The 19,367-nt window shown below is 42.5% G+C and overlaps 11 protein-coding genes across 11 annotated transcripts; 4 read left to right on the top strand and 7 right to left on the bottom strand.

Annotated features, from left to right (window-relative positions):
* Positions 1–166: 166 nt before the first annotated feature.
* SAMD00019534_014930 (hypothetical protein) lies at positions 167–1,779 on the top strand (the record flags this gene model as incomplete). Its single annotated transcript, XM_012902084.1, has 3 exons — positions 167–406; positions 493–800; positions 876–1,779. The coding sequence occupies 3 exons, from the start codon at positions 167–169 to the stop codon at positions 1,777–1,779; spliced, it is 1,452 nt and encodes a 483-aa protein (XP_012757538.1).
* Positions 1,780–2,281: 502 nt separating this feature from the next.
* On the bottom strand, positions 2,282–3,024 carry SAMD00019534_014920 (hypothetical protein; the record flags this gene model as incomplete). Its single annotated transcript, XM_012902083.1, has 3 exons — positions 2,282–2,457; positions 2,548–2,873; positions 2,948–3,024. 3 exons carry the CDS (start codon positions 3,022–3,024, stop codon positions 2,282–2,284), a joined length of 579 nt encoding a protein of 192 aa, XP_012757537.1.
* Positions 3,025–3,199: 175 nt separating this feature from the next.
* On the bottom strand, positions 3,200–3,697 carry SAMD00019534_014910 (hypothetical protein; the record flags this gene model as incomplete). The annotated part of the gene is made up of 1 exon (XM_012902082.1): positions 3,200–3,697. The coding sequence occupies one exon, from the start codon at positions 3,695–3,697 to the stop codon at positions 3,200–3,202; it is 498 nt and encodes a 165-aa protein (XP_012757536.1).
* Positions 3,698–3,738: 41 nt separating this feature from the next.
* SAMD00019534_014900 (hypothetical protein) lies at positions 3,739–4,908 on the bottom strand (the record flags this gene model as incomplete). Its single annotated transcript, XM_012902081.1, has 1 exon — positions 3,739–4,908. The coding sequence occupies one exon, from the start codon at positions 4,906–4,908 to the stop codon at positions 3,739–3,741; it is 1,170 nt and encodes a 389-aa protein (XP_012757535.1).
* Positions 4,909–5,352: 444 nt separating this feature from the next.
* SAMD00019534_014890 (hypothetical protein) lies at positions 5,353–6,811 on the top strand (the record flags this gene model as incomplete). The annotated part of the gene is made up of 2 exons (XM_012902080.1): positions 5,353–5,429; positions 5,500–6,811. 2 exons carry the CDS (start codon positions 5,353–5,355, stop codon positions 6,809–6,811), a joined length of 1,389 nt encoding a protein of 462 aa, XP_012757534.1.
* A 555-nt stretch (positions 6,812–7,366) lies between these two features.
* On the bottom strand, positions 7,367–8,329 carry SAMD00019534_014880 (hypothetical protein; the record flags this gene model as incomplete). The annotated part of the gene is made up of 1 exon (XM_012902079.1): positions 7,367–8,329. A coding segment is annotated over one exon (963 nt), but the record flags the coding sequence as incomplete, so codon positions are not given.
* Positions 8,330–8,714: 385 nt separating this feature from the next.
* Positions 8,715–10,512, top strand: SAMD00019534_014870 (hypothetical protein; the record flags this gene model as incomplete). Its single annotated transcript, XM_012902078.1, has 5 exons — positions 8,715–9,076; positions 9,156–9,440; positions 9,506–9,835; positions 9,899–10,044; positions 10,106–10,512. 5 exons carry the CDS (start codon positions 8,715–8,717, stop codon positions 10,510–10,512), a joined length of 1,530 nt encoding a protein of 509 aa, XP_012757532.1.
* A 121-nt stretch (positions 10,513–10,633) lies between these two features.
* On the bottom strand, positions 10,634–11,298 carry SAMD00019534_014860 (hypothetical protein; the record flags this gene model as incomplete). The annotated part of the gene is made up of 2 exons (XM_012902077.1): positions 10,634–11,049; positions 11,169–11,298. The coding sequence occupies 2 exons, from the start codon at positions 11,296–11,298 to the stop codon at positions 10,634–10,636; spliced, it is 546 nt and encodes a 181-aa protein (XP_012757531.1).
* A 734-nt stretch (positions 11,299–12,032) lies between these two features.
* SAMD00019534_014850 (hypothetical protein) lies at positions 12,033–15,210 on the bottom strand (the record flags this gene model as incomplete). The annotated part of the gene is made up of 8 exons (XM_012902076.1): positions 12,033–12,459; positions 12,531–12,800; positions 12,874–13,005; positions 13,090–13,343; positions 13,416–13,812; positions 14,104–14,505; positions 14,580–14,794; positions 14,901–15,210. Coding segments are annotated over 8 exons (2,407 nt in total), but the record flags the coding sequence as incomplete, so codon positions are not given.
* A 617-nt stretch (positions 15,211–15,827) lies between these two features.
* On the top strand, positions 15,828–16,980 carry SAMD00019534_014840 (hypothetical protein; the record flags this gene model as incomplete). The annotated part of the gene is made up of 4 exons (XM_012902075.1): positions 15,828–16,010; positions 16,095–16,283; positions 16,366–16,820; positions 16,902–16,980. 4 exons carry the CDS (start codon positions 15,828–15,830, stop codon positions 16,978–16,980), a joined length of 906 nt encoding a protein of 301 aa, XP_012757529.1.
* Positions 16,981–17,257: 277 nt separating this feature from the next.
* On the bottom strand, positions 17,258–18,302 carry SAMD00019534_014830 (hypothetical protein; the record flags this gene model as incomplete). The annotated part of the gene is made up of 2 exons (XM_012902074.1): positions 17,258–18,017; positions 18,097–18,302. Coding segments are annotated over 2 exons (966 nt in total), but the record flags the coding sequence as incomplete, so codon positions are not given.
* Positions 18,303–19,367: the final 1,065 nt, after the last annotated feature.

Below are 19,367 nucleotides of genomic sequence, written 5' to 3'. Positions count from 1 at the left end.
TCATTTCATTCCATTATCTTCACCTATCGTTGTTGTGTTATTAGCTGTTTGGTATGTCTCTACTTACTGACTGACTGACTAACTGGAAGAACAGAGCACTAACCTTTAGACTCCTTTACCTTACATATAGTATTTTTAAAAAGAAACTAAATCAATCAAATTAATCATGTCTTTGGAAGCTTCACTTGAGAACCTGTTGAGAAGACTCGACCAGACCACTGCCCGTCTCGAGGCTGTTGAGAAGTCATTGGCCACTGGTGCTGCTGCCCCAGCTGCTGGTGGTGCTGCTCCATCTGCTGCCGCCCCATCCGGTGCCACCGTCACTGAGTTCCAGAACCTCATTGACCAATACATCACCCCACTCGCCAACCTCTCTGCCAAGCTTGACCCAGTTCTTGCCAAACAGGTCAGTATCAATCAAACAGTTATGATGATGATGATGATGATCAACAACTCAACTTACACTTCTTTCCTTATCTTACACGCAAACAGACCTCCGAGTTGGTTTCAGCATTGCAGGCTGAGAAGTCTTTGATTGGAATTGCAGCCACCTCCAAGAAGCCATCCCAGGATGCTCTTTTGGCTTTGATCCAGCCAATCAACACTCACGCCCAACAGGTCGAATCCATCCGTAACTCGAACAGAACCTCAAAGGTGTTCAACAACCTTTCTGCCCTCTCTGAGAGCATTGGATTCCTCAGCTGGGTTGTCGTTGAGCCAACCCCAGCTCCCCACGTTGCCGAGATGAAGGGCTCATGTGAGTTCTACACCAACAGAATCTTGAAGGAGTTCAAGGGAGTGTAAGTATCATAGTACTGTAGTGAGTTGTTATGCGGGAAACTATAACTAATACTCATTCATTATATATCAATTAGTAACCAAGATCAACTTGATTGGGTTCACGCTCTTATTGGATTCTTCAATGATCTCCAGAAATATATTAAGCAACACCACACCACTGGTTTGGCATGGAACGCCAGAGGAGGCAATGCTCCAGCCTCTGTTGGTGCTGCTGCTTCTACCCCAGCCCCAGCTCCACCCGCTGGAGGTGCTCCACCCCCTCCACCACCTCCCCCCGCTGGATTCTTTGATGACGTCTCCAAGCCAACCAAGGCCGCCCCAGACATGTCCGCTGTCTTTAGCGCACTTGGCAAGGGTGAGGGTGTCACCTCTGGCCTGAAGAAGGTCACCAACGACATGAAGTCAAAGAACAACCCCAACAAGTCAAGCGTCGTCAAGGCTGACGCCATCAAGTCCACCGTGTCCACCACCACCCCCACCGGCAAACCAGCCGTCGTCAAGCCACCAAAGTTTGCCCTCGAGTCCAACAAGTGGTGCGTTGAGTTCCAGGTTGGAAACAAGAACATCGTCATTGGCGAGACCGACTCTAGACAGACCGTCTACATCTACCAGTGCACTGACTCTGTCATCCAGATCAAGGGCAAGATCAATGCCATCACTCTGGACAACTGCAAGAAGACCGCCGTCGTCTTTGAGAACGCCGTCGCCTCCTGTGAGATTGTCAACTGTAACTCTGTTGAGGTCCAGGTCACTGGAAAGGTTCCAGCCATGGCCATTGACAAGTGCAACGGTTGCCAGATCTACTTGAGCAAGGACTCACTCGAGACCGAGTTTGTCACCTCCAAGTCCTCAGAGATGAACATCCTCATCCCAGGTGCCACCGCCAACGACGATATGATCGAGATTGCCGTCCCAGAGCAATTCAAGACCGTCGTCCGTGGCAACAGGTTGGTCACTGAGTCAATGTCCCACATCTAAGCGAACGAGCGATAGATAATGACGTAGTTATCAACCTATCTCAATCATCGTTTGGACAAACCAAATACAAATAGACATCTGTTACATTAAGTACTACTATTATAGTTGTTGTTTATTAGTTACCGCCGCTTGRAAATTGAAGGGTGGTAAGGAGAACATAGTACAGCAATGATGTTGTTGAATGTTCCAAGTGAAAATGGGTTGTTGTATGTTGGTTTGGTAGATGTCTCGTTCGTCGTTGACGTTGTGATAAAGATATTTCTGTTGCTTTCTCGTGTAGTTTCATTAGAGGTAAAGAGTGCCAGGTGGAATGATGCTAGTCCAATCACAGGGAATGCTGCCATGAAACTGAGAACAACCAATGTGACAGTGACTGGAAACAGTGAAATCGTTGTTGTAAAGTCACCTGTTATGTGTTCGGAACCAGAACCATTGCCACCACTATGATATGGAGCCGCTTGTGGATCGAGATAGTAAATGTCTGCATGTTGAGTGACGTAGATCAGTTGGTAGAGTGATGTTGAGAACACCAACAGTAGCACCACAGAGAGTGTATAGACAAAGTGAAGGAAGTGACGATAGTTCCAAAGTCCAACACAGTTTCCAATCCAAGGACAATGATGGTCGAATTTACGAACACAATGTCCACAATCATTACAATGCGATGCTCTAGGTGGTCTAAATATATTACATGATCCTAGGAGGTGATATCAAGTAAGTTAATGTCTGTCAGTGATCAAACATAGATTTGAAAAATGGGACACTTACGACAATACTTTGTTGTCAGGTGATAGGGTAGAGTTGGAGTGTCCTTCTTCTTTGTCATGCCCATTTCTGCTGCTTCCTCAGATGACGAGGATGGTGACGATGTAGCACCATCATCCTGCTCCTCTTCTTTCTCATCGTCGTCGTCGTCGTCTAATGATTCGTCGTCATCGTCCTGATCGATATGATTCACATGTCTTTGTTGATTCTTTGGAATGATTCCAGGATCCATCATTGAAGCAATGACAAAGTTCAACACAGCAATCAATGATAGGTATGATGTTATTACACATATTGATACAGATACATGTTTATAGTAGAATGGATATCTAATGTTGTTGTTTGGTGATTGGTGTTAGTTCATTTGATAAGTGTTTGGTGTGATTCCGTTGTCTACACTTACACATATATATGATACAATGTTAAAGGGCCTACAATGAACCCAAAGGTTAGAGTAGCAGACAGTCGGGGTGGTCTCATTATACACTTCTAACAATTACATCAGAGAGATAGAGATAAAAATAGTGTAATTGTTGACGACAATGACAATGAAATCGATGAGAGATCGAGATATTTCAAATGCGCGTGTGGCATCCTGAATTTTATTTCTTTGGATAGTTTCCAGATCTTTGATTGATACCTTACTGTTTGTTGGTTACTCCTCATCATCCATTTCTGGATGGGACTCGCTGTTGATATAATCATCGTCGTCATCATAATCATAGGTTGTCACGTCCGAGTCTATCATATCGTTCAGATCTCCTTCTTCGTATGGTTCAAACTCTTGGTCACCGTTCCAAAAGTCCTCGATGATCTCATCTTCATCGTCGTCGTCCAGAGGCCGCTCCTTCAAGGATTTGGTGCGATATCTAAATGTCATTGCATCGATATTGCAGCCGGGGTCGGCATTGGTCCCAAGTTGTTGTTGGAGTAGGATTGTTGTGCTGGTCTTTGCTGCTTTGTAATTGTGATCGCAGTACCTTCCCCATTCATTCACTTGGAAGTTTATGAACTTGATCGAGGCCAAGGCACCAATGGACAAGAGGAAATTCTCAATGTCGTCCTCTATGAACCGTTTGGAGATTAGAGTCAGCTCCTTCAGGTGCTTGATGTGCACCAAGTGTCCAATCTTATGGCCGTTGAAGGGGGTCATCTCCAAGGTGAGATCACGTATGGATTTGATGTGCTTGATGATCAAGTCAGATGTGTGAAGATGGTGTCGCCTGTGACCATCCAGAATTGACTAAACTTGAGACTGAGTGATGTCAGACAACAGCTGGCGGGATTTTGGAGGAAGTGATCTTTGATTGCGATGAGCTGATGATAGACATTGTGGTCGCTCCTTGATGAGAGCTTCAATGAGCGCACCTTTTCAAAGACAATGGGTTCGTTCATGCTGATCTGCAGATGTCTGATGTTGTGCTTGGTGCCAATCAACTGCAAGTAGTTTCTGTCTCGAATGAAGCCAAGTGACAATGAGGTCAATGACTGGTTGCCAGCCAGGTAGTTGAAGAATGAAGGCTTGTAGTCATTATTGTCGGTTTGATTGTAGAGGAACAAGTCCAGTCGCTGCAGCACTTGGTTCTCGGAGAGTAGAGCAAAGAAGGCCACGGGATCAGCGATCTTGAAGTAATTCCTGCCACACGAGTTGAAGTGAGTCCAATCACTGCCAAGTACCAATGTTGTGAGTCTGGTGACGATCGGTCTGTCACTAAGGATTCCGCCAAACGATCCAAAGCCACAAAGAGTCAGCTCAGTGAGTTGGAGGAATCGATTGGCGAATGATATTCCATGTGAGTCATTGTTGATCTGTTGAAACTCTGGATCGATGTATGTGATGTTGCAGGTGATGAGCAGCGAGCAAAGGATGACGTGGGCAAGTGGTGAGTCGGCACCAAAGATGGTCTGGGTCAGCTTGTCAAGCTCGTCTGTCTCAATGGCGCTGATCTTGATCGCTCTGAGTGCTGGCTGTAATTGGACTTTGGCAAAGTTCTCCAGTAACAATTGTGACAATGTTGGGATCTCACTTCCAACTAGCCACAAAGTCTCGGCTGATTGAATCAGTGGGGATAGTCTCTCCGCACACTGTTTGTACAAGCTGGTGTAGAAAGACAGATAGGAGGTGCGCTTCAGCAGACAATAAGGAGACTGAATATGTTGCAGTGCTCTGTCCAATATTGAAGGATCAAAGCCACTAAAGTAGTCACGTGGTGACTGCAATGAGAGTGATGTAAAGTGACATTCTGATATCACTCTAAAGAAGTTCTTTGACACCAATGCAAGTTGTAACTTCCATTTCAGCGTTGTGTGTCTGTCTCTCCAAAGATGTTGGATTATATTCTTATAAACATAATAGTTGTTCATTCTCGCTTGCAAGTATTCTAATACTTATGATATGGTTGTAGTTGTAGTCATTGGTTGTTATTTGTATGTGGTATCTGTTCAACAAAATGAAACGAATGACTATTGAGGGTGAGCATTACATATTATCTAGAGATCTTCTTTCCAAAATAAGTTATTCAAAATCGGCTCTATGAACAACCAACGATCATTAATACATAAAGACTACATTGGATGGACAATGTAATACAGTCATTGATATCCTTTACTCTTAACAATAAGGTGATAAGACATGTTTTGTTGAAGAGTGTCAGAGATATACATCATCGGTTAGGTGTGTATGCTGTACGATCTGGCGACATTGTTTATATATAGCAATGTACCATCCATCCTGCTTTGGCCAGGAAGTTTACACAATGCTTTGACAAACTTTACTTCAATGACCCTTCTCTCTTTGTCAAGGACGTAATGGATTTTGTTTCATCGATCACGCTTGCCAAGATTACAAATAACAACAATGTTATAGTCAACCTAGATAACCATATGTAAGTGCCATGGCTTTGCTAATACATCTTGATGAGGAAATTTGCTAACCTATCCTCGTGTCAACTCTAGTCTGGTCAATACTCTCAAGGCTCTGTTTGGAGGGTTGTTCAAGAAGGGCATGCATTCCGAGCTGACATACATGCTATCCAAGATCATGTCACAACTGCAGAGCAACCTGGAGAACAAAGAAGCCTATGACATTGTTCTCTCTGAGCTGCTCTTTGCTCGTTATTCGGACTATGACTTGTCAGTTGAGACTGTCAGATGGTTCTGCGATACCTTTCCTAATGCTGGACACATCCCAACAGACATCGTCCTCTGTCTTGCGGCATCAGCTCTTCGCCGTGACGTTGCACTGTTCTTTCAAGCGTTGGACCACTATAAGAAGTACGAGCGGGATGTTATAGCATATCTCCCCATGTCTCTGTATCTCCAACCATTTGGCAGACCTGACGAGACATCTGAGACACTCCTGTTGCTTATTCACCGATATAAGTGCGTTAGACGCCTCCACCTATACCCCATCATTGGGAAACTGCTCCAACAACACAAGAAACCTACACTTGTCGTTCAGAACGTACTGAGAATGGAGAATCGAGGTCGACGCAAGATTGAATTCCATCTCGAGATTGCCAAGCATGCCAATTACAACATTCTGCAATATCTCTCCTACGTATTTCCAACTAGTATCCCCAGGTACCACGATGATGTAAACGACCCACTCTGCGAAGCAGCCTCACATGGCAACATTGACTACCTCCGCCACGTCGTGAATGATGCATGCAAGCACGACAATGGCAAGAAGGTATCACGTCAGTTGCTAGACATTGCCTTGCGTAATGGCCACTTTGAGTGCGCACACTACATTCTGGATAACTATAGTCAATGCCTGAGAAAGGGTGAACGATGGATGGTTTACGAAATCAGCTTGGACCAAGGAGATTGTATCGAAATGACAAAGACCATGCTGGAGAATATAGACAAGGTAGCATGCAGTCTACGCATTCATATTCTCAATGCCAACAGATTGGATGTCATTCAACTGCTTCTCGCCAGCAAGCCCTCAAACCAAGATTTGAACCTCAACCTTGGTCCTACATTGCGTGCCGCCATCATACATCAGCACATGGATATCATTGACCTCATTGTTTCTCATAATCCCCAATGCTCGATTAACCTCAATGTCGAAGAGTTGTCTTGTTTGAGTGTCGACAACCAGCGCAGGCTTCTCTCACTCAAAGTTCTCAAACTTCAAGTAGGTGTATCCATTGATCATTTAAGGGCTGCTAGAATCAATTCTACCCTTAACAACACTATCAAACTACTTGTTGAACATGGACACCAATCAGCCAAACTCCTCAGGAGCCTGGGAAGAATTTGAAAAGGGCATGCAAAGGTTGGTGAACATGCAACATTCGTTAATACCTGGATTCAACTTTCTCTGGGAGTCATTGGAGGAAAAGGACAAGGTTGACCACACATTTATCAAGGATGTGCTAATCATTGCATGTTACAATGTGCACATCTATGAAGTGTTGATCGACCACTACTGTCGACACAGAGGAAACAACACAGACGATTACAAAACATTTATCCAACCACCTCCAATTGGACCTCTCATTGAGTGTCTCACAACCAATCAGCACTCAAATGCCATACGATTGGTGGAGATGTTCACAGTGAGTGACAGCATACTCATACCTTATGGCCCCGAAGACCTTTCAAAATTCTGTGACCAGTTATACCGTCTTGGGTTCATTGCCACAGACCTTTTAGACTTCTTTCGAAAGTTTGCCAATGATCATGCAGCTCTTCGCAGAGTCCAATCAAGCATCTAATAAGATATGGAATATGCGTGACTAATTAATATACAATTGTATTGATTGATTGTGTCCTCCATCCGTTTTGCTGGAAGGGCCCTTTTCCATGATCATTGGCCAACACTATTCTTGATAATGTTCCAAAGTTTACTATGAAAAGGTTGACTACCAGATGGTAGGATATCAACAAAGATGTTCTTGTGGTCTCCATATCCAATGATACATAATAGCTTGTCCCTCTTGTGTGTTGATCTATCTACCAATACTCTTATCTTTAACCACATTAGGACAGATTGATTGGATTGATCTAATTGTAACAAGTTGAAAGTGTTTACCCTTTCACCAGGGAAGCGATCCAGTACAATTGGTAATAGTGTCAATAGCTTATCCATTGTGTTGATATCGAATACATTAGCAGTAATAATTAACATTTGTAAAGTACTGACTACTGGTGTAACGTCAAGTGCATCCACAAATGATATACATCGCATGAAACTGAAGCTAACATGTTCGATTGAGTGTGGTTGACAGGCCAGGTATCTACAATGTGTATAGTCCTTGATGTAAAGTGTCTTTAGACTTGAAGGAAAGCTAACCTCATGGAGAGCACGTTGAAAGTTACGTCCCAAAGTGAGTTCCACCAGTGACAAAGGAAGGGCGCCACTCTTCATAGGTGTGTTGTAATCTGAACCCAATACCAAACTCTTTAGAGATAAAGGAAGTAGAACTTTGGTAAACACTTGATTGAATCGTCCCCCAAATGTCAATGAACTTAGACCAAATGGAAGTGATCCATGGACTATTGTCGTATGTTTCAGGTTTCCATAGAGGTGTCCAAAGATCAATGTTTTAAGTGTGCCGTGTAGTAAACCAGGAGATATGTCCTGGTTGAACATATATCCAAATGTTAATTTGACCAAATTTCGAGGGATTGTACCTTTGGCCAAAGGTTGGTTGAACTCTGATCCAAACGTAAGTATTTTTAGAGATGAGGGTAGTACACCTGGTTCAATGGGATGATTGTACTCTCTTGAAAATGTTAAACTGGTTATATTGTTTGGGAGTGTACCAGAGATGATCATATCCATGTTGTTATCATCAATTATAAATGATGATGATGCTCCAATTTGATGATCATTATATGTTGTCAATGATGGTGATGAAGTTGGTATAATCCAATTTGAAGGTGATAGGCCACCAGGACAATGATTAAAAGCATGTGACATCGAGTACCATCTGATCAATTCAATCTTCTTTAGTAGTTGATTGAATCGTCTACAAGAGTAAACCAAACAGATTGTATCTATATGGTCATTGACCTTTTCAAATATACATTGCAGACAAAAGTCTGATATTAACAATATATTATCTATCATGTTGTTTGTTTTACTATTGTTTGATTGATTCGACTTTGAATCTTTTCATCACACTCACTTCATTATCTAATCAACGACATCATTGAATATGGAAAGTGATAAGAATACATCTACTTCATCAACAACAACAGATGGAGGTGTAGTTCATAACAATCATGGTACTACAACAACAACAACAACTACAAAGAAGAGGAAGGATAGGAAGGAGAAGAAAGGCATTCCTATAGACTTTAGTGTGCCTCTAAGAGAACAACCAACAGAGGAGGAGAGTGCTGCGCATACCAAATGTATGTTCTGGATGGTCATCAAGATGAAACATCGTGCTCTCTTCTGTAATCAACCTAGAGCAAAGGGATCAACATTCTGCACACATCATCGTCCTCTCGATGAATGTTCAAACACAGACGACCCGACAAAGAAGCGCATTCCCTGTCCACTCAATCCAGCACAGTATGTTATAACGTGCATTGTATTGACTCAAGTGTCAATGAGCATTACTAACAGATAATACAATGACATCTCTTAATAGTATAATATACGAAAGCAAGTTGAAGAAACACTTGAAAGGATGCCCAAACGCAAAGGAGACTCAATCGAATGCACATATCACTCGATCAGTGTCACAAGTGTACTACAATGAGAACCTCAATGGATTGGCACCAAAGTTCAATGACACACCTCTTTCACATATATCCACTGAGCAGTTGAATGCCATGGCCAATAAGTTGGACACTCTATTCGCCACACTCTTCCCCACTGGAATCAAGGTCAACGACAATCAACATGAATCACTCGAGAAGATATTCAGCGAGAAGTACGTACAGATCATGTTCAACAACAAGATTCACACCAAACTAATGGATCAACCAACAACAACAGTGTAAACTCTAAACGAAAGCTGAAACACATTCAACAAGAGTCATCCATACTCTCAGTGCTTCAAATGGAGAACCTTCTTGAGAAGGACAACATATTCCTAGAGTTTGGTGCAGGCACTGGTAAGCTAGGTTATCATGTGTTCCAGGCATTGGACAAATCATCTGGACACATTATGATAGATAGGATGAAGTTCAAGTCTCTAAAGAAGTCTGATAGAATGATCAAGAATGAGAAGGATTGCAAGTACTTTGATCGATTCTTAATCGATATTAGACACTTGGATCTCTCCAAAGTTGAGCAGTTGGAGAAATCAAACTTTGTCATTATCAGGTATGTTATCTACGTCATGGAATCCAGATCCACTGACTAACCAACATCAATGGTTCATTGCAGCAAACATCTATGTGGATGTGCTACCGACTTCACATTGAGATGCTTGGCCAACTCGATAACAAACAATGAGAAACTAAGACAAACCTTTGCTGGAATTGGTATTGCAACCTGTTGCCATCATGTTTGCACATTGGATTCATATATTAGTATGTATTGCCAATCCCAAGACTGTTAGTAGATAACTAATATATATTATATATTCCACAGATCCAAAGTATGTCAATGATGTACTTCAATTGACACCAGATGAGTTCCAATTGTTGTGCTCAATTACAAGTTGGGCATCCATTGAACCAAACAAGAAGAAATCAAAGAAGGCAAAGCTTGATGGAGGTGCAGAGGACAATGATGATGACCAGTGTCCAGAGGTCAAACAGGAAATGGAGGCGATCAAACAACAGACTCTAAACAGTCTGGTCAACTATGACAGCGTATTCGAAACGACAAGGAAAGAAGAACTTGGATACAAGGCTAAAAGACTAATTGACTATGGTCGCTATCTATTCATTAGGGACACTCTATTGTTGGAGCCAACACTTCAGTTATACACTCAACACTCCAAAGAGAATATGTTTATCTCTGCCACCACCAAGAATAAGCCATTAATAAACTGATCCTGTGATTGATCACCAGTCAGTCAATTGAAATTAATAGACTATTCTTTATTTGATATCGTTATCACGCTTTATAGATTGTATCATGATATCGCTCTGGTTAAGGTTTGTATTGGTTTGTTTAGTTGTGCTTGGATCCAGTGGACAGGAAGGTGGTGACACCAGCAGCCAATGAGACCGATGTGATATAGTTGTATACAAGTGGAACGTTCTTGAAAATGACAAAGCTGAACAACAGGGTGCTGGCCAGGAAGAGGGCGTTGTTGTACATGATGGACTGGGCGATGGCCTCGTGCGAGGTGACCACTGACTGACGCTCCTTCTTGGCAGAGTAGACGGCCTTCTTGTCGGTGTTGCCAGACTTTCCACCCTTGCTCATTGTGATTGTGTGATCTCTGGCAGCTGACAGCTTTAGTCGCTTGATTCTGTAAATGTTGTTGTAAGCAAATGTCAAGACGATCGCAGCAAACAGTGTCACAGAGGCATAGACAACAAAGAATGCATCGAGTGACATGAAGAAGATTGCATGATACAAGTCTAATAATCATTGATTGGAATGTTTGATGGAGATGATCAGTTATATTGTTCCATGATGGTTGGTGTATATGTCTATCCATCAATCTAACTATCTAGTGGATGGTCCATAAAACACATACAGATTGGGACAGCAGCAACGATGAGAGCGTTGATGAAATAGACAACACGTTGCTCAGTTGAAACAAGTGATTCATTGCGGAAAGCAGCCAACTCGTCGTCGAGGGTATCTATGTTGTTTGATGCTACCATTCTTTTTTAATTATGTGTATTGTATATATATATGTATGTATGTGTGTTTAATGATTGTAATAATTTGGGCTAGAGTTAAACAATGCTCATCATCTGATGAGACCCAATCATGGAGTGAATGTTCACACACCAAATAATTTAAAAAAAAACCTGCAGGTGCCTCTTACACACCAAAAAGTCAAACTGGAGTCAAGGTCAACTAAAATGACCACCCACAAGGGTAAAAAAGTAACGTTTTGAGGTGGTGATCATCATTGTTTAATGCTATTGCCAGTGGAGTGCGATTGCTGTTGTTGAGTTGGTTGCTGCTTGCATTGCTTCACAAAGAGCTTGAAAAAGTCTTGGAACTCCTTCAGAGGTGAAGCAGGTGCCAACAATCTGGTGAACTGTTGAAGGATCTCTGCCGATGTGATGTTGATCGATGGAAGATATACTGTGACCAGGTACTTGATAAACTCGTCTCCATGTTTGGAAGCGACCAGCTTCAGTGACTTGGCAATCTCAGTGATCACCTGTGTTGCCATTGGATCATTAACATTGAACGATGTTGACAGTGGTACCTGGAAACACATTGGAACAATGTGGCTTTGAATAAACTTGGAGAAGCCCTCGATTGGCTTGGCAGCGCCAGGTCCAAACTCCTCAATCATACGTTTGATAATGTTGAACGATAGCTTCTGAACCTATAATAAATATGATGGATTATGTTAGAGACCGCATCATCATTATGTTACTACAACAACTTACTGCTTCTGAACGTTTGCATCCACTAATAACTGTCGATAGGATTCGTTCCAGGATGCTAAGGTTGTTTGGTGATGCCAGTGTTGAGGAGAGTGAGTTGTTCATGATGGTGAGTATAAATGTGTAGTAGGTCTTTTGTAGTTCCAAAAGGGCTCGTCCTTCGTCAGTGTTGGCCTCTGGTGGATTGGCTTGCTCCATCGACTTGAATATTCGGGTAATGATGGCGGCCAGTGAGTCGTTGATGAGTGCGTGCACATCGCTCTGGTATCGGGCGATGAATTGATTGAGTAGCATGATGAATTCGATGAGTTTCTCGGTGTTGTATGTGTGAATGAGTAGTATAGGTAGTATCTCTGGAAGCAATGGCTTTAGGTTGCCTCCAAGGCAATCAACCATGCGGTGCATATAAAAAAAGGTCTGGATAATTAGCAATGTATGTTAGAATGTTGTGTTTGGATGTCTGCTCAATGTCAGAGTCTGGTACTCACTCGTTTGACGATCTCCTCATTCTGTGGAATGAGGTTGGGCAGTTGGATAATGAGTTTGAGTGAGTTGATAAAGTATATAGTGTGGGCCAGTGGCTCGGGCTTTGGAGGGCCTGCTGATGTGAAAGCTGTGAATCCCTTGCTGAATGTTCCAATGACGTTGGTGAGCTGGATGAGTTGGTTGGTATAGTATGGTTTCTCCTTTGTATCGCTTTTGTACAGTGACTTGCTGATGATCTCTTCCATCTTTTGGTAAGGACTGGAAAGCAGTTTCTGAGTGATGTTGGATGGATGGTTAGGGGTCAATCAAACACATGACTATAATGGAGTTTGTTAAACAACATACCTCGATATATTTCTGCTCGTCCTGAGGTGGCAATTGAGAGCCACCAATCAGCATACCAAGTGACTCATAAAAGTTGAGTTGTTCTTCAAAGGGTACCTGTTGCTGGGTGTCATAGTTGATGACCAAGTGATTCTAGAGATTCAGTGGCAATTGATTGGTTAGCAAGGTGAGATTGATAGGGTTGTTTGACTGCCTGACCAGTTACCATTAACTTACCTTGAGTGATTCTATGATGTTGCTTATGAAGGGGAACAATTGGACCTTTAATGGTTTAACGAGTTTATTTAACAAGTAACCGGCCCTGCTTCGTACGTGCGCATTGCTGTTGTGCACACCTCGTTGATCCAAGAATGGCGATAGCACAACCGTGAGGTTGGCCACGTCATGAGGTATGCACTTGGCGTATCGTACAACTGTTTCAAAGTAGATACACGACACACATTGATGAATCTTGTTAGATACCATAATGTCTGTGAGTAGAGTTATTAGTATAACTTTCCAGGATAATCTCTCTCTCTCTCTCTCTCTATTGTTACACTTACTGCTTTTGGCCACCTGTAATACCATTGAACCAAAGAACTTCTCAAAGGTCTTGACGGTCTCCTCGGGGAGGTTGGATATGCCCTCACCCATTTGGTACATGAGATAGATGGCCACCTCGATGTCGGCAAAGGTGAACTTGGTTGAATCCTGTATAATGCTCATTAGGAAGTTGTGTACGAAAGAGCCAACCATCTCTGGACACAATCTGAATAGATTGCGATATTGGGCGGCCAAGTCCTTCCTAAACTCTGCAAAGTGTTGTTCATCCTCTCCATCGTCGACCTTCTCAAAGTCAAAGTCCTTGTTGTACTTCATCTTGTTACGAATGATCTGTACCAACAATGTGATATGCTGTACATGCTTCTCTGTCAATGGCTTGACATTCTTGAGCTGTTTACGTACGATTGTTAGGTTAGTGAGTTATTTGCTGATGATTGTGTATCATAACATACTCTTGCGATATACTGTGCAGAGAATGTCATCACAGTCATTGATACGTCGTTGAACTCGTTGTTTAGGAACTTGAACAAAAGTTCCAGTATCTCATCCAACAGTGCCTCTCCATTCTGTATAGTTTGTATCTGTGTTTGGGTCATATCTTTGCTTCCCTCCTACATGTTGAATTGTGCCAATCAGTCAGTCAGTATATACGCCAGTTGGAATTAACATTAATGGTCCAATACATACCACTGATTCCAAACTCCGCAGTACCTCCAGTCCAGTCAAGTTAATGAGCGCACCCATCTTGATGACAAAGTCCAAGTCATCCAGAGAGACGTGACTGACAATGTTCTTGATCTGCAGCTTCTGTACCAGTGATAGCTTGATGTTGGCATCCATGCCCTTGTAAATGATCTCCTTGAAGCAGTCACTGACCTCCTCTCGTTGCGACACAACATTCAGCAGCTTGTAGAACAATGTGATGAATTGATCATTGACGACGAGCCCAATGTCGATCCAACTTATGTAGAGCTTGATGTTCTGTAATGCCATGACGGACAGTTGTGGATTGCTCTGATGGTAGTGCACCAATATCTCGTACCATAGCTTCACTATGTCATTGATTGCACCTTCCCTCATTGCATCTTTCTGTTGTTGTACGTGGTAATCAGTATTGGCAATGTATAAACGAACGAGTGGTTTGAGTTGTGCGATATACTTACGATCAATGTGTTGTGATTAAGTTCCTCTTGAGTACGATTGACATCGACACGTACAACCTCTTGATCGATTGACTTTAGTATCCTGAGCACAATGTCAATGGCATTGACACCCTTGGGCAACATCGACAACATCTCGCTGAAGAACGATTGCCACTTCTCTGGGTACTCCTTCTTGAATAACAGTACGACCACCTGTGCATACTTGTTCTTGATCACTATATGTATGATTGGTGATGATGGGGGGTTGGTTGTGTCAGTCAGAATACTTGCTACAGCAGACTCTTTCACTCAGAGTCATTAAGTTCACATCAGACAACATACATTTCTCCTCGTTTGGGTTTGAGGCCAACACGTTTGACAGATAAGAGACGACAGTGGTCCTTAGACGGTAACGATCATCTTGGGTGAGCTGTGCGTAGCGTTGTCCAGTGGTGATGACATCTTGGAAGACGTGTAAACAGAAGAACTTGACATAGACATTGTTTGTCTGGAAGAGCTTCTCCAGACAGAATTTCCAACCGTCAGGTGAGTCCCTCAAGGTCTCTGTATAGGTGACAGCACGTTGTTTCAATGGTGACACTACTGCAGGATCAAATGTAATGATCACTGCATTCTCGAATTCATCCATTCTTTATCTCTATCTCTGTCTATATGATTAATAATATAAATATTTCTCTTTATCAATCGGTGTACACAGGCAGATAGAGCTAGGTTAGGTCGACTGAAAACCAAACCAGATCTTCTTTTCCTGAACCTGAACTTCTTCAATGAGGGCAGTTCCCCCATCAGGTAGATAACCTCATTCATGAATGATCACAGAAAGAGAGATCAACTAGTTAAGTTGTTCTACTGTTAATATAATAAAACTTTAAATATAAAGTGAATGGTTTCAATTCTATGTATGTACGTTTGAAAAGGCACAAGAAGTTCTTGGTTTAGAGTCGGAAATGATCGTCTTACGACCATGCCGAAAGTTGTAATTATCACTCGTTTCGTTCATATTTTAAAATTATATGTTTGTCATCGGAATGAGCAATGTGGACGACGATCAATTATTCCGATGGGTGTCAGATCAACCAAGTGACAGACGTCAGTCCCCATTAATCACTCGTTAAACACTTTACACCTACACACAAGAAGAGATATCTCTTTGTTTTTTAATTCAACACAAGCCTTTGTCGTTGATCATCACCAACATCAATCAAAAACCTCAATCAACCAAACATACACAAACATATATACAACAATATGTCTACAACAACAAACGATTCAACTGCACTTGCAGCTACAACCGCCAAGCTGATCGACGGAAAAGAGATCGCCACCAACGTTCGCAAGACCATCAAGGAGGACGTCGAGAAGCTCATTAAAGATGGAAAGAGAGCACCAGGATTGGTTGTCATCTTGGTCGGTGATCGTCCAGACTCTCACGTATGTATTATATGACCTCCACCACCTACCTACCTACGTAATCAAGTGAAGAGACGCTCACACTATACACACACACACACAAAGACATACGTCAGAAGCAAGAAGAAGACAGCATCTGACCTTGGATTCGTGTCAATTGACTGCATCCTGCCTGCTAGCACATCACAAGAGGAGGTCATCGAGATCGTCCGAAAGTATAATAACTCTGATGAGGTGGATGGTATCCTGGTCCAGCTGCCATTGCCATCGCACATCAATGAGGAATCCGTGCTCGTAAGTGTCATCATCATCACTGTTGTTGTTCCAATAGAAATGTAAATATATAGCTAACACATCTACCTCACACATCTAATAGAACGAGATCGATATCACAAAGGATGTTGATGGCTTCCATCCAGTCAACATTGGCAAGCTGTCAATGAGAAACAGAAAGTCCCTGTTTGAGCCTTGCACTCCAAAGGGATGCATTGAACTGCTCATTCGCTCGGGTGTGCAAATCGAGGGCAAGAACGCCGTTGTCTTGGGCAGGTCAAACATCGTCGGACTGCCAGTGGCCATGATGTTGATGAACCGCAATGCCACCGTCACCATCTGTCACTCAAAGACCGCCAACCTGCAGCAGGTTGTGTCTCAAGCTGACATCCTGGTGGTTGCCATCGGTGTGGCCCGCATGGTCAAGGCTGACTGGGTGAAGCCAGGTGCCATTGTCATTGACGTCGGTATGAACACTGTCGATGGCAAGCTGTGTGGTGATGTTGACTTTGCCCAAGTCAAGGAGGTTGCCAGCCAAATCACTCCAGTTCCAGGAGGGTAAGTATAAGTCAATCAGCATTACGTGCTTGTTGCCCCTCACTAACATTCTAATACTACCACAACAACAACAACAAATAGTGTTGGACCAATGACCATCGCCATGCTTTTGAACAATACTTTGATCAGTGCCAAGAGAAGACAAGGTCTTGATATTTAAATACATTTCTACTGGTTGCCCAACCCAACGCACACTCTGAGTATTGGCTGGCTTGTGTAGACTGTTGAAGTGACATTGGTGTTATTGTTTGTCCACTGATAAATGTACATTTAAGACGGCAAAGATAATGATTTGCCACTGACTATAATATATATCGTTGTCTCCAATATCTAAGGGAGAGAGTGACTATAGTCATACAGGCCTTGTCACCTTATTAGGATCTCACTAACTATTCTTCCTTTTGTAAATAGAAAACCAGCGTTATTATTTATTAATAAATTCTAAGCTTCCTGGCTGGTTGCCAGCCATATGAAAGGTCACCAGAGGTGACTGTGTATCCAGTTGGTGAAGCTGTTGGAGGAGCAGAGGTGTCATCGGTGGGACCACCTGCAGTGCTTCCAGTGGTTGTCGAGCTACCAGTAGGACTGGCTGTGAATCCAGTGATTGAAATGGATTTGGTAGAATCCGAGGTTTGACTTGTCTGGCTCGTCTGACTAGTTTGGCTTGTTTGACTTGTCTGACTGGTGTGAGATGTAGTAGTAGAAGTAGAGGAAGTGGTAGAGCTTGTCGATGGACGTGGGAAACCAACATAAAGGCCAAAGTTTCCAAACACTCCTCTAAGAGGTTTGGTGTTGTTGTAGACGGCTGTAGTGACATAAGTGGTGCCTTTGACAAGTGGTACGATGTTGTTGCATGGCACCATATACTGCAAGAATCCATCCTTGTAGACTGGAGTTGACTGGCAGACAACATTACCAACTGTGTCCTTGATGGACATGGCCAATACACCCTGGGAGGCAGACGCTTGGAAAGCCATGGCATTGACATTCTGCTGCCATACGACACTGTTTTGAATGGTAAAGGTACTGGCTGATCCACCTGGAACATTGAAGCTCGAGTAATTGGCAACACAAGATGTTGCAGTCCTAGTCAATTGTACAGGAGATGGGTCTGTGGACCACTTCAAGAAGTATTGAACTGATACACTCTCACTTGGAAAGATCGAATAAAGTGAGACCGACATATTAACAAGTCCACTATTATGAAAATAATGTAATGATGATGATAATGTGTTAGTTGGTTGACAAAATATATATCTATCTCATCATCTATTACCTTATTGGTAGAGCGTATGGAGATGGAAACACTAGAGGGTTCAAAATGTTTGAAGTTGTGAATGAGACAATCTTCTTTCCATTTACCATAAAGTCCACGGCAGTGATCAGGAGATGGTCATGATTGATACGTTGATTGTCGTCACACCCACCTGAGGTATTCGGAATTTCAGGGGGTAATTTCTCTGTGGGGATATTTGTGCGTGAATGATGAAGGTTACAGGTCTGAGATAGTTGTAGACGTGATTCATTTAATTAATTTCCCAAATTATTAAACAAACAGATAATATTGTTGTTCTATAGATCATATACTATCTAATCATATATAATATATCTTATACAAATATAATTATACGATCATTTTGATATCATCTACATGTACTATTATTACGAGCATTTTTAAGACATGTCAGGCGTACCTCTTAGAAATACTCCAACCAGGATACAGAAAAAGGACTATAAAGAGAGAATGGAGGAAGTCTTTAAGGAATTGCACGAGGATAATACAATACAACATAAACAGTTGGCACTAAAGTATGATGTCAGGCCAAGCGATATATCCAAGGCATTGGCCACAACAATTTTATCGTGGTGGTGTCCATGAGGTCCAATGAGGGGCCTCTGGTGCATCTCTCACTCAACAGGGGTCTCAAAAGTGCACAAATGGAGGATCACCACCACTTGAAGGAGTGCTTTATTCAACATTTTATTGATGTTTTGCGTGGTGGTGTCCATGATGGCTTCCAATGTGGGGTCCGCGACGATTGAGTGTTTTGCTCCAAGCCAGTGATCAATCAATGAGGTGTTCGAGGCGATGAATCTGTGTTGCTGTTATGTGTTTGTATGATATGTTCGCTTTGAAGAATGACTTGCTTGCATCCTTCTCATACATTTTAATTCAAAATAATGCAACAATAATTCATCCTCTCATATCAACAACCAAACATGTCCTCACGAGTTGATAAATAATCTGCCACACAAAAATGAATTCGACTCTAAGTCGATGAATCTCACGCAGGAGTTGTATGCGTGGACACCTCCACGATTAATTTGTTGTGCAACAATGGCATCCCATCTACCAAGCGACTATTGGAGGCGGAGCAAGAGGATATGCTTGTCAAGGAGATAGAGATGTCGTTTGCACATTACAAGCCAATGACAAAGAGACAGGTGTTGACTCGAGTTGTGGAGATGTTCACTGAGCGAACAGGAACAAGCAGAGACAAATTGCCATCGGATGACTGGTGGAAGGAGTTCAAGAAGAGACATCCA

The sequence above is a fragment of the Acytostelium subglobosum genome (assembly GCF_000787575.1).
Source record: "Acytostelium subglobosum LB1 DNA, scaffold: scaffold3, whole genome shotgun sequence".
Lineage (NCBI taxonomy): Eukaryota > Evosea > Eumycetozoa > Acytosteliales > Acytosteliaceae > Acytostelium > Acytostelium subglobosum.
The sequence above is the reverse complement of the archived record's forward strand: the minus strand, read 5'-3'. Positions and strand labels throughout refer to the sequence as shown.